The 13,650-nt window shown below is 49.8% G+C and overlaps 2 protein-coding genes across 3 annotated transcripts; one reads left to right on the forward strand and one right to left on the reverse strand.

The window, feature by feature from the left end:
• The first annotated feature begins 2,255 nt into the window (after positions 1 to 2,255).
• On the forward strand, positions 2,256 to 5,666 carry LOC123092826 (probable xyloglucan endotransglucosylase/hydrolase protein 27). The gene is made up of 4 exons (XM_044514673.1): positions 2,256 to 2,710; positions 2,838 to 2,938; positions 3,040 to 3,248; positions 4,705 to 5,666. The coding sequence occupies exons 1-4, from the start codon at positions 2,506 to 2,508 to the stop codon at positions 5,159 to 5,161; spliced, it is 972 nt and encodes a 323-aa protein (XP_044370608.1). The 5' UTR covers positions 2,256 to 2,505; the 3' UTR covers positions 5,162 to 5,666.
• Positions 5,667 to 5,739: 73 nt separating this feature from the next.
• On the reverse strand, positions 5,740 to 11,716 carry LOC123092825 (RNA demethylase ALKBH10B). Of its 2 annotated transcripts, none has more exons than XM_044514672.1 (8): positions 10,981 to 11,716; positions 9,005 to 9,100; positions 8,112 to 8,212; positions 7,848 to 7,965; positions 7,388 to 7,498; positions 7,192 to 7,307; positions 6,966 to 7,117; positions 5,740 to 6,768 (listed from the first exon to the last, which is right to left on the reverse strand). In XM_044514672.1, the coding sequence occupies exons 1-8, from the start codon at positions 11,462 to 11,464 to the stop codon at positions 6,018 to 6,020; spliced, it is 1,929 nt and encodes a 642-aa protein (XP_044370607.1). In that variant the 5' UTR covers positions 11,465 to 11,716; the 3' UTR covers positions 5,740 to 6,017. The 2 variants fall into 2 exon arrangements, with proteins under 2 accessions (XP_044370607.1, XP_044370606.1); XM_044514671.1 differs by having other exon boundaries at positions 8,112 to 8,215; positions 10,981 to 11,715.
• Between the last annotated feature and the right edge of the window lie 1,934 nt (positions 11,717 to 13,650).

Consider the following 13,650-nt stretch of genomic DNA (forward strand, 5'->3'; position numbering starts at 1 on the left):
ACCAAATTAGCTTCCTCAAACCATTGGGAAATTGGATAGTTAATCATACACGACTACACATTTGTGAAAGATTTACAGTACGTCAAGGACACTGGTAGTTCAGCAAATTGTTCATACACAAGTAGTTCGTTAAGAATAGTTAGACAATTATTATGTAAAAACAAAAATACTATCAAAATTTCATGGTACACGGCTTTTAGAGCCCACTGCAGGAGAATCACGGATCAAGGATAGTCTATGAGTTTGGTTCAGTTAACTGGCCATCTCGAGATGCTGCAAGTATTCTTCGGATGCCCAGCATTTAGCTTCCTTTCTCGGCTTTTCTGGGATCACCCCTCGCTGCGGATAAGTGCTGCTCTTGTGCCCTGGTCGACGGCAGATACTGCAAAATCTGGTGTGCTTGCTGTTGTTGGTACCACTCAGCATCGAGTCGGGCACTCTTGCTGCACCATTGAACTGCCTTGATTTTGCTGCATGATCATCAAACGGAGGTTTGTCTCTGCTATTTTGTGGGTCGACCTGCTTTCCTTTTCTGTTCCGGAGCTGTTAGTCCTGCCATGTTACCCAATGCAGTGCTTTCGTCATCCTTCGATAGCTTCCGGCCGGTTCTTGTCCATTGCTCTTTTCTTTTCATGTTGCCTGGCTTGCTTGAAGGCAATCCTCCAGTCCAAGTCCATCTTGGACTGCAGCTACCGGGGTCAGTTTCTGCATTGCCAATTTCAGCATATCCATTGCTAGTTCATAGGTTCTCCTTCATTGCCGGCATGGGGAACCTGTCCAGTAGTTTGCCACAGAGGAGATCTATGAGACAACACAAAATGAGAATTTTACCATATCTGGGAGGGAGGAAGCAGACCTGTCGACAAGATCTGAGCGGAACTCGAAGCCGTCGCCATCATTGGCCAAGGCCGCCATGGGTACCTCCTTTTCACTGAGCCGCGTCTAGCATCCGAGGTCATTTTGGGTCAACAAACTCTCCTTCGTGTATTGTAGCGCATACCGGCACAGGTAAGCGATTCGATCATGTACCAATGGCACACCATCGGAGGCCCAGGTACGTCACGGCGATGCCTAACTCCGTCTCGAGGACTAGAAAGGGCCCACACTCGTATACAACCAGTATTTTCATGCAGCCATAACTGGCGCCCCCACGTGACTTTGTACCATTGGCCACAATAACAGGAGCACGCGAGCTCGTCCTCCTTTTCGCTGCTCTCCCGCTGTATCCCTCTTTTCCCCCCGCAGCTGTTTGTAGCCGCTGCATTCACTCGATCTACCACTGACAGGCTCACATTCAATCGTGATTAACCTTTGCACTGTTGAGTGTCGTACTGCTAGTACCAGTACCGCCTCCGTGGTTCACCGTGCAAGGGTAGCTCTCAGCCTCTCACTCACACAACGTGAGTAGAGTTAGAGTAGGAGTACTACTGTACTGTAATGTGCGTGCTTACACGGTGAAAGGGGTCAGAAAGAGACACAGGCAACGCGAGCACACAGGAGCAAAGGTGGTTGCCTGTCTGTCTGTCTCGCTTCCATTTCAGGCCGCTGCATACTCACTCCCACACGACGGCGTCAGAGCGGGAAAGCTACAAAACCTACCGCGCGTAGAGTACGCCGGGGCCCCTGTGTCGGCCGTCGGATCCGGTCCGCCCCCTAAATTTCCGGCGCCTGCGGTCGACACTGCGTCGCGCAATTGATGGCAGCGCTCCTAGGAGTAAACCCCGCCGATACATTTCTAGGATACCGGCGCCGCAGCCACCTGCTCCTCCCGCCGGACATTCCTAGGATACCTTGCCGGTCGTCGCCTCGTTTGGACCCCGAATGCGTCCGATCATCTGGCTCCGGCACACGATCATGGACCAGTTTCCCTCACCGACGAATACGATGGCTTCGCCACTCCAATGCTACAATACGTCGAATGTCTGTCGACCAGCCTGTCCCTGGACGTGCCGTTTGTACGCTTCCTCCTCATGCTGCAGCCTGCAGGCCCAGGCCCTTGGTAGTATGTAGTATGTGGAGTGCTGACAGCAGTATCAGTATGGACCGTTCGAGCCGCGAGCGAGGGAACGGGAAGCTCGTGCGGGCATTCAACGGTACACAATAATAATCGAATCACCGGAAAGGTTGTGGGTACTAGTGCTCTAGGGTTTTGATTTGCGAATTAATGACGGGGCGATAGAATGGTTGGGTGGGATATATTTGGTTATCTACGGCAATCAAGGCCTCAATCACAATACGGATCCTGTCTAAGTAATTGGGGTGGGCGTGATAATTAATTATGATCCGCCACCACGGCGCGGCGCAGGCTACTCGCTCAAAACTGTGAGGTGCAACTCCCGATAAAACGCCGTATGGAAAGCTAGCTTCCTTTGCAATCCATCGGCCTAGTAGCGCTAGAGACGAGGCGAGAGAAGCAGCAGTGAGCTGCGGCCAGCCAGCACGATATAGAGGAGAGCGGAGGGGGGTCAAGGAAGGAACGGAGAGGAGAAGCAGGGGAGGGCACCAATGGCGGGTCGCTTCCTCTTGGCCGTCCTCCTGGCGTCGTCCTCTTGGGTCGCTGCGTCCGCCGGCGCCGCGGACGAGGTCATGGTCCCCCGCCCGGCGGCGGCGCTCACCTTCGGGGAGGGCTACACCCAGCTGTTCGGGGACTCCAACCTCAGGCTCCACGGCGACGGCAAGCGAGTCCACATCTCCCTCGACGAGAGGACAGGTACGCACCCTGCTGGCTGCTGTGCATCATCGATCGGTCGATCGATCCTCCCGTTCTTGTCCGGTGCACCAAGCCGCCGCCTTCCGTTCCTCATCGCGCCTGCCTCTGTTTGTTTGGTTGGTTCCAGGTTCCGGGTTCGCGTCGCAGGGCGCGTACCTCCACGGCTTCTTCAGCGCCAGCATCAAACTGCCGTCCGACTACGCCGCCGGCGTCGTCGTCGCCTTCTACGTGAGTTCACGCTTCTTGCAAACGAACCGATATAATGCAGAGAGAGACCGGCGAGAGAATTACTAACAGACTTTGGCATTGCGATCGTTGGATTCCGGCAGATGTCCAACGGCGACGTGTACGAGAAGACGCACGACGAGCTGGACTTCGAGTTCCTGGGGAACGTCAAGGGGAAGGAGTGGAGGGTGCAGACCAACGTGTACGGCGACGGCAGCACGGCGGTCGGCCGGGAGGAGCGGTACGGCCTCTGGTTCGACCCCACGCAAGACTTCCACCGCTACGCCATCCTCTGGACCAATCGCACCATCGTGTAAGCCCCTGCTCCCGCTCTCATCTCCACCACTCTTACTTACTTACTCGTGATCGATCGACGCTGCATTGCGTGCACGGCTGCAATTCTCAGTTTTCCAACACTGCATTCGCTGCAAGGTTTGATCGGCCTGAACCTTGAACAGCAAACGAGTTCAGAACTTCAGACTGGGAGCCCCCTCAAGTGGGGCTTCTGGCATAATGTAGAATAGTTTTAGCTGCAACAGCCCTAGCCAGTTACTTCACCTGACTTGGATTAGCTCGGCTTGCTCCAGGGTTTTAAACGACGTTTCAGAATGTTTCTGAATTGTTATAACCCGTAGGCTGAATTCTGCGGGCACGACTTGCGGATGCCTGCACCACAAGTGTGGTCGTGTACTTTGCAAATACAAGTTCCAAGTACACATGTACGTAGCAAATTAATGATCCTTTAAGTACATATTAATACTTTCAATGCTTACAGAACACAGTACTACGATCTTTGTGTCCTTTGATAAAAAAAAAGTATCAGTACCTGACTGCTCTTTGTCATGGTAGTTCAGCTTAGCAATGCTGCATGTGCTACAACAATGTAGCAAAGATAGATAATCTCTGCTGCTGGTATTAGCTAGCTTCAGGTTCTCTATTTTTTGTTGCTGCCTCTTTCCCTTTCCTTCCCCCCTTTCTTTTTTCACCCTCATGACATGATTGAGAGAAATTGGCTCTTGTTCTTTACAGCTTACAGATTCCTCATGCCGTTGCCGCTTTAATAATTTCAAGTACCGAGGGCCCGAAATCGAGTAGATAGCCTTGCCACAACGGGTATGCAGATAGCGCTGCCCCGCCAGTATGCCTCAACACTGCTGGCTTGGAAGAAGAAACATCGATCTCAATATCAACCATTTATTCCTTCTTCCACCTGATCTGGTTCAGATCACAGATCCATTAGCATGGCCCGAACATTCATAACTTGGGGTTCGGGGGTGCAAAATACTCAGAGTCACACACTCCTACTCGCAGTCACACTGCATGATCGTGTGGATGAATAAAGTTGGCATGAGAAATGGGGGCGTCCGCTTTTACAGTTTCCATCCATCCACTGAACCTGGGCATTCATTCATCACAGCATGTGCATGGCTAGGGCCATGGCTGCGCCTGATCCTTCCACCAGGATACCCGTGCCGCTGCCTTTTCCTCATGTACCTGCTTTCCCCGCCACCCTGCAAGACCTGTGTGATCACTCGCAACTCGCCAACTTTTGAATTGATGGGGAAGAAAGCTACCACTACCACCTCCACTTTTCACCGTGCGTTTTCACATGAGCTAACCCGGTCTGTTCAGGTTCACCGTTCACATGCCCAAAGTCTAATTTTCACTGCAAATATGTTCACGTGAATGTGCTGTGTTGGATACTTGGATTGACGGTGTGGATGGAATGTGTGTTGCGTTGCGCTGATGTGACGTTTTTGTGTGGGCAGGTTCTACGTGGACGGGACGCCGATCAGGGAGGTGGTGAGGAGCGAGGCGATGGGGGCGCAGTTCCCGTCCAAGCCCATGTCGCTCTACGCCACCATCTGGGACGGCTCCAGCTGGGCCACCTCCGGCGGCCGCTACAAGGTGGACTACAAGTACGCGCCCTACGTCGCCGAGTTCACCGACCTCGAGCTCCGCGGCTGCGACCAGCCGGCGGCGTGCGAGCCGGAGGGCGGCAGCGCGATGCCGTCCAGGCAGCGGGCGGCGATGGAGAGGGTCCGGGCGCGGCACATGACGTACGGGTACTGCTACGACCGCGCGCGGTACCCGGCGCCGCTGCCGGAGTGCAGGGTGGGCGCGGAGGCGGCCATGTACCTCCCGTCGGGCGAGGCCAGGTCGTCGGACCGGCGCAGGCACGGCAAGCGCCACCGTCGTGCCGGCGCCGCGGACTCCTCCCTCTGATCTGTCTGAGGATCGTTGCTGACTGTGGGCAGCGTGCTCGTGTAATCGGGTTATGCCGTGTCATGTGTAATGTGATTTGTAGCTTCATTGTTGCGTAACTGAGCTAGCAAGTAGCAGTCGGGTTGACCAGTTCAGCATTTCGTATCCATCCTTCGCGGTGCCGGCGCCACACAACGCCACGCCCACACCTAGGACGAGAATTTGGAGGCGATGTTATCTAGGAGAGGGGACCTGGCTGGCATCCTCGGACTGAAGAATTGAACACTTGGTCAACCAGTTGGTTGGCACGGGCGGCCACTGAATATGACCAAACGAAGGCGACCAGAACGATTGAACGAGATCAGCAACTGGGAGCATATCATCAAACATCAGACGGACAAACAAGACGGCGGCATGAGTAGACAAGTTGAGATTCACAGACTAGTCTAGTCGGGACCAATGAACAACAATCAGCGGGGCTATATTTTCAGCTTGTCTTTTTTTTTTCGAAACGATATTTTCAGCTTGTCACAGGCTTGCAACTCGATAATAATCAACGAAATATGCACATGCGACGAACAAGTAACACCAGCACGATAAGAACAGAACAAGCACTGGATAACATGTTGAACATCTTAGCCCATACTCCCATAGTTGTAGCAAGCAGGTGATAAGTTAAAGCAGCATGATATATCCAGTTTTGCTACAGATCGATCGGCTACAAAATTTAAGGTGGCTTTCATTCATTTTCAAGACAACTCCAGGGCATCAAGGTACTTGCACTTGTCAAGGATAGGAGAGTTGCCCGCAACCATGACCTGGAAAATTGAGGTTTCCTCGTCTCATGTTTCTGTCCTCTATGTACTATATCTCCCTTCTATTTAGCGGCACTTGGCTCAACCTTGCTGAGCCCAGCATTCTTCATACCACCATTCTGCTGCTCTTCACCCACAGAACTAGAGCTCCCATTGCACTCTGGTTTTGCCTCGATTGTATCGGCCCTTTTTGTTGTTCCTGAGCTCTTTGGAGAAGCACTACCATTCGCCACCTCCATGCCAGTACCCTTGTTATGCACATAGGCTGCTGAACCTCTTGGAGAGTTAGGTTCCGCATGAGCATGGGAAGTTTGTATCATCTGATGGGGCAGCTGGTGAGCTGATCCAGGAGGAAGGAAGACGCCTGTGCCTGGAACAGGGAATCTAGGTGGGGCAGGCCTTGGGGCAGCTTCTGGCATCCAAGCTGCCGTTGCATTTGGCAAGGGAACAGCTGCTGGGAAAGGTATGGCTGCAGCAGCAACAGGAGCAGGTGCTACAAAGAGTGGCTGCATTCCATCAGACGGAGGGATGTGATGAGTTCCAGTTGTTGGTGCTGGAAATACGCTGCTGGTCGGGGTGTACCCGAAGTGCTGCGGACTTGGAGAATGTGGCCTCACATTAGCTGGCCTTGATGGTGGACCCCAGGGCATAGAAGGAGGTGTTAACGGGGCGGTAGGCCGTGAAGCACTTTCCGATGGTGCAACTTTTCTTGCCACAGACTTCCCAAAAGTTAGAAGGATTCGCTGCTTACGTGTAGCAGGAATAGCTCGCTTGGCTACATCAGCACTTCTCCCTTGCAAAACTACAAGAGACCTGAAATTGAGAGAAAGAGGAGAAAGATGTTTAGAAAGTGTAGTCAAACAGGGTTTACCTATTAAATTTACTACATGGCCAACATTTACGAATTATATATGGAGCCAAATGAAACATGAAAGTAAGCCAAGCCAAACAGTTCAAGCCTCTTAAAAGTACCATCAATGTGACATGAAAATTACTGGGGAAAGGCTTACCCTGTAGAGAGAGAGAGCTTCAAAGGGCCTCTGTTATCGCCTCGTTCTCCAAAAATAACTCGGCCAAACACCATATCACACTCTGTCAGGCAGAGGGTACAAAGTGGCCTACCATACCAAGAGGGAGGTTGCTGAGGATGGGAATATTCCTCCTGGAAAAAAAAACATTTGGTCATTATTACAATGCATTTTCAGAGAAGAACGTCTTACGGCGTGAACAAGTTACCTCATAGTAGAAGTCGACAACACAATAGTCTGGCTTAAAAGGTACAATTCCCTGCCGAAAGAAGCGATCAAACAGGTCATGCAGCAACCCAGGAACAGGCTCCACCCTTGTTGTCTCTGAACTCACAAATAAAAGAAGGAAGTCATCAGAATACGAGAATAATAACATGAGATTCTGTGGTAAAAGCTTGGCATACCTCTTTGATTTTCATCTTCAAGAGGGCCTTCAATGATAGGAACTCCCAGCTGAATAATTACGCTTCCATGACCCTTCAGTGGTCTTTTACCAACAATAACAGTCTGGCCCACTTTTTGCACCAAGCAAAATTAACGGTGAAGTCCAATAAAATAGTTGAATCACAGTACCCCAAAAAATAGATAAAGATAGACTAGGACATTATCTGTTTATACACAAATGAAGAACATAAACTAGAGGAAAATGGTCACAACTAGACCAGGGTAACAGACTTTGCTAAGTTGTGACATTTCCCTAGATGTTCAACTAGGCAATACTCTGACACTATGCAATTTAGATATAAATTCAGAATTCAATGTGGCGAAAGTGCACACAGTTACGCTAACACACTACACACACACGATCACACAGGTGATGCACATAGGCACAGAAACAAATAACTTTAGAGGCTACATAATTACCTTCGAACCCTCCTCGGCGAGAAGAAGCTTTTGTTTCATTAACTAAAGAAACAATCTTGTTTATCTCAGTCACATTTACCAAACCTTCATAAACCTTGAGCCCTTCAACAGTATTAACCTAAAGAAACATAGAGCACATTTCATCCTGGCGTGTTTTGTAATAGGATAATGCAGTTCGACTGAAGTTTGAGATTCCAAGGAAACTGCATGAAAGAGAAAACTGAAGTGCAGATTTTGAAATTCTGAATTGCAGGGCTAACATACCGGCTTGCCATCAATGATTTCACTGGTTGTATATTCTACAGGAGTTGGAACCACTTTGCTGCTTCCTTCAGCAGTAATTTGCAGGCTAGAATTTTTCTCGCCTGCTACACAATTTACAAAACAAGGACATGGCTAAGAGAGGGTAATTCGCAATCCTTACTAAAAACATTAAATTGCATCCCTTCAGTTTGACAAAACAATCAGATTTCATAAACATAAAAACAAAATAAAGAGTTACTCCCTGCGTTTTTATTTAGTTCGCATATTAGCTTTGGTCAAAGTCAAGTTTTACAAACTTTGACGAAGTTTATAAACAAAAATATTAAGATATACAATAAGAAATCAACAACATTAGATTTATTATTAAATGTACTTTCACACCATATAGATTTATTATGATAAATGTCTATATTGCTTTCTATAAACTTGGTCAAACTTTACGAAGTTTGACTTCAGTCAACTCTAATATGCCGAGTAAATAAAAACTGAGGGAGTACATAGTTAGCAACAGATGCACAACAATGGCTGTAGCAAGATTTAATAGCATATGCAAGTAAACATACTGTGTATCAGAAAGTTCAGTTGTCCATCCTATGGACACCCAATTACAAATAAACATGGAGGATCCAAAAGTTCAGGATTGACTATAGTTCTATAAATTGACAACTAAATAAAAAATAGCAGAATATTAATTGACAACTGAAAAACAGAAAATGTAGCTCAGCAGAGTTACAATTGAAGTGAAGAAACAAGGCTTAATATGGAGCATGATGGCAGCACACTACTTACAGAACCCTAACACAAACTTCTTTGGTTCAAATACTATCTTATGTGTCAAATAGCAATAAAGAAATGAAGTTGCACAATGTTTGTGTGAGAGGGGCATGGGGTACCATCAGTAACAGGAGAATTCAACTGTGGACCTTTAGCATCAGCGACGTTCTCCCCTTCCTTCAGTCCCTTCCCTTCTTTGTTATGAAATTCACGTCCTAGAAACATCAAGAGTACATGAGAAACTAATTGGACATGATTTTTAATAATAGCTGCAAACTTGAAGTACAGTTTTTAATCATGCCATAATCACAATATCAGCGAGAACAGAAAATATGAACTTATTGCACCTACAGAAATCGTTGAGCAGAAGACATAGAAGGATAGCATGATTACCAAAGCCCGTATATATTATGTACAAAAAGTAGTCGTTTTGTTATGATATAATTGAAAATTGAGTTCTAGTATGTTATACAAACGAAACAGGTGTAATATCTGTCATATTATATCTCTATGCCCTCAGATTCTAGCCCCAAAAAAGTAAGTGGTGCAGAACGTAGATTCTTCTCCTTTTACCTCACTTAATAACAAAAAGAAATATGGCATTATTCTTTTATAATTAATATAATTAATGTAGCGTTTCTAGACCGCAAATCTAATAATAGCATACTGCTATATTTGTCGTGGCATTGGTAAAGCACAGGTCATCGGCTTTTATTATATAATAAATATCTCAAAACTAATGATGTATGGCGTGACGAGTTAGCACGACACCGACAACGCCTCCCATGTCAGCCAGAATCCCAACACGGAGCGAGAGCGCGCTGCTATGTGGCATAATCGGACGACTTGGGCGGGAATCATGCTCTAGGACGTTGCACCGACGCTTGGGCAGGAATCATTGGTAAAGCACAGGTAACCAGCTTTTTATTGTATAATAAATAGCCCAAAACAAATGATAGACTACGGCATGACGAGTTAGCACGACACCAGCAACGCCTCCAACGGTAGCCAGAACTCAGAGCTGAAGCAGAACTGATGCATGGCATAATCGGATGATTTGGGTGGAGTCATGCCCTAGGACGTTGCACCGAAAGTTTGCGCCATACCTTTTGCCGTATGAAATAACCATCTCATTGATCCATTCAGCTACTGAACAAACAGAACCGTTGTATGGTCAGAAGGATAACTTTATCAGTAGCTTAGGACCTGTGCAACTAGGAGTATTTGTATAGAGCTACACAAGACAGAACGCAAAAGCTTACCCTTTTAGGACCTGAATACTTATTAGTACTCTAAATAAGTATTCAGGTCCTCTCGTCATTTAATAAGTATTAAACAAGAAAGCAAAAAAGAAATACAGACAGGAGTAACTGCATGGCATAATCAGACTGCTTGTGCGGGAATCATGCCCTAGGACATTCCGCCGAAAGTTTGCGGCATATCTTCTGCCGTAAGTAATAGCCATCGCATTGATTCATTCAGCTATTGAACAAACAGAAACGCGGAATGCTAAAAAGGAAAATGTTTCGGCGTGAAGCAACTCAAATTGATCTTACACGTACCTACCCTACACATAGATATCTTTGCACAGAAAAGCTATATTTAGACAACTTTATCCAGTAGGTTAGGACCTCCCCAATTAGAATTTTGTATACTGCTACACAAGACAGAACGCAAAAGGCTTACCCTTTTAGGACCTGATGAATACTTATTATTTTATTAAACAAGAAAAAATAATATTAAAAAAAGAGGCTTACCCTTTTAGGACCTGATGAATACTTATTATTTTATTAAACAAGAAAAATATATATAAAAAAAAGAGGAGTAACCGCACTTTACCAATCGGGACAGGAATTTTGACGGCAGACAGCCTCACCTGGAGGAAAGAGGAAGATAACTCTATGCATACCCGAGATCACACCTCTATTCATTCAATTAGCAAGCAGGTGTCTCGACACCAGAAACCCATTTCATGGATCGAACCATTTTAGGACCCAAAAAAACAAAAAGCGAGAAAAGGCGCCGTCCTTTGTAACAACAGACGACACTAGCAGGTGCACCAAACAAAGAGAGAAACGAAGAGAAGGCGTCTCACCATCTTTATCGGATCCAGCAGGCGGGACGTTGCCGGCACCACGCGGCGGATCGTAGCGATGGTGGGCGGCGTGGCGGTGGTGGGAGTGGTTGTGGGAGGGCGCGAAGGACGGGCGGCGTGGCGGCGGTGGCGGCGGGGCCGGCGAGACGACGGGGCCGTGCTGGTGCGGGGGCGGCTGGCGGCGGCGCCAGCCGGACTGCTGCAGCGCGTAGGCGACGTCGGCGACGGGGAAGAACTGCTGCATGTGGATGACGGGCGCCCAGTGGTGGCGGCGCTGCTGCACGGCGGCGAAGACGTGGTCGTACTCGCCCGGGTCGCCGACGGCGCGGAGGTGGACGACGAGGAGGTCGATGATGGCGTTGGCGGCGGCGAACTCGCCCCGCAGCCAGGAGATGAAGCCGTCGCGCTCGTCCATGAGCCAGCCGGCAGGCTCGGCGGCCCTGTGCACGCCGGCGGGGGAGGGGATGACGGCCGCGGAGGCCATGGCCGTGCCTCAGTGGGGGCCGAGGGTCATAGAAGGGCAATGCGCGCGGGAGATCTAGGGTTTTGGCGAGTTTTTCCCCCTGGTATTTTTCGCCCCTCCCCCTGTGGCCTGGCCTGGTGGCAGCGCTGCGACGAGGAGGAGAGACGGGGGACGGAGGGAGGAGGAGGAGGCTAGCGGCAGTGTCTGCTAGTGTGGAGGCGGGGAGGAGGAGGCCGCGATATGTGAAGCGGAGGCGGATCTGGGGGAGCGGAGATTCCCGAAAGGCAAGGCGGAGCGTTGGACGGCTCGACGGGTCGCAAAACCTAACCATCGTACGGCCCCGATGGGCCGACGCGTCCGCCCGGGACCCGCACGTCGGCGTGTGGGCCTTGGACGTGGGGGCGCCCGTGCGGGGTTTTGCGGGCTTTGAGATTCGGGATTGACTCGTGGCAGTGAAATGTGGAACGGAAACACTCGTGCGGTTACGGGGAAAGAAGACCGTTTGGCCGGCCATTGTAGTAACAACGGTGCTAATTTTTTTTCCTTCACGGCCCACCGGTAAGTGGGTGTCAGCTTCGCGGGCCCACGCTTTAATGCGGGTTGTTGACGGATGGGGCCGTTGGCACGGGACGGGACGGCGTACCTCTCGTGGAGACGCTTTACGCTACCACGGCGTCGGCGGCCCACCCGTCATGGAGGACAAACCGCCCCCGGCTCGCTCACGTCGGGCCCTGCGTCAGCCACCTTTGGCTGGCTTCGTTTCTCCGGCACGGCTCGTTCAAAGAGTGAGTTCGTTCGGTCGCTCGGTTCAGCTGGAGAAAATCCCGTGTTGACTGAGTGTTCGTAATCGTAGTATTTTTATTTTTTGCGGGGAGTTCGTAATTGTAGTATACTACCCCTACGTTGGCTCCCACGCCAACGCCGTACTGTACTGTACTTGTACTCCTGTCCACCCCCACCGTGACCGTGACCGGCACGGCACGGCACGGCGCGGCGCGAGGGAAGGAGATTAGTTAACGCTGATTGCGCGCCGGGGCGCGGGCCGTTGGGTTTGGTGAGCGGGCGATCCTAGGCCGGCAGGGTATGGCGCCGTGTGCTTTTCGTAAAAATGGTTTGATTTTCTCGTCCGCGTGAGTGTGTTGTGGAGAGAAGACGAGCACGAGGGATCGGCGGCGAGGGTGCGAAGGTGGCCGCACCGAGACATGTTCGCCACTTGATTACGTTATTTGCTGCGGAGAGCGTGAGGTTCCTTGTATGACAATCTTACTAGCACCCTGTTTGTTGAGGAAGATGCAAGGAATGGTCTTCAGTCCGTGTCGAACGGGAGCTGAGCTCAGTGGTGGTGCAAGTCAAGTGTGTGAGTGTGAGGTGCGTGCTGCCGTGTGAAAAATGGGCAGCGTACCAGGTGCTTGTTCACAGTGGTGAGTGGTCTTTGTTACAAGAGCATCTTCAACGCCGACCCTTAAACCGTCCACACCCGTCCGGACAGAATGGTTCACATGTGTTTTGTCATTCAACACACGTCTTCATTCGGGCGGCGGTCCGACCACACTTTTTCCTATAAATTAGAGACCTGCTGCCACACCCGTATCTGACTAACCTGCCCACCCAAAAACTCCTCCCGCGTCTGCATGTGTTCCCACCCGAAAAGGTCAACGCCGCTCCAGAGCACCAGTGCAGCATTCATGTCGGCTCGACACAACCTCTCACAATGCTCTGGCATTGAAGACGGCACGCCGGCCGAGAGCGTCGCCCTTGCCGTTTCACGGTGCATGCGGCTGCCCCGCATTCAACGCCGGCATGATTGTCCGTCTGCCTACATTAAACATGCGTGCGGTTGCCAAGAAATGGCGAGCCGACGCCACTTGTCCGTCCGTCTACCGCCCATCATTAATCATGTAGCTGGTTACTAATGTATACTACACAACTTGTTCTTGTAGACTTGTGTTAGGCCTCCAAGCGTAGAGTTTTGTAGGACAGTAGCAAATTTCCCTCAAGTGGATGACCTAAGGTTTATCAATCTGTGGGAGGCGTGGAATGAAGATGGTCTCTCTCAAACAACCCTGCAACCAAATAATAAAAAGTCTCTTTTGACCCCCAACACACCAAATACAGTGGTAATTTGTATAGGTGCACTAGTTCGGCGAAGAGATGGTGATAAAATTGTAGTAATGATAGTAGATATTGATTTTTGTAATAGGAACAAT

The sequence above is a fragment of the Triticum aestivum genome, chromosome 4B (assembly GCF_018294505.1).
Source record: "Triticum aestivum cultivar Chinese Spring chromosome 4B, IWGSC CS RefSeq v2.1, whole genome shotgun sequence".
In the NCBI taxonomy this organism is placed as follows: domain Eukaryota; kingdom Viridiplantae; phylum Streptophyta; class Magnoliopsida; order Poales; family Poaceae; genus Triticum; species Triticum aestivum.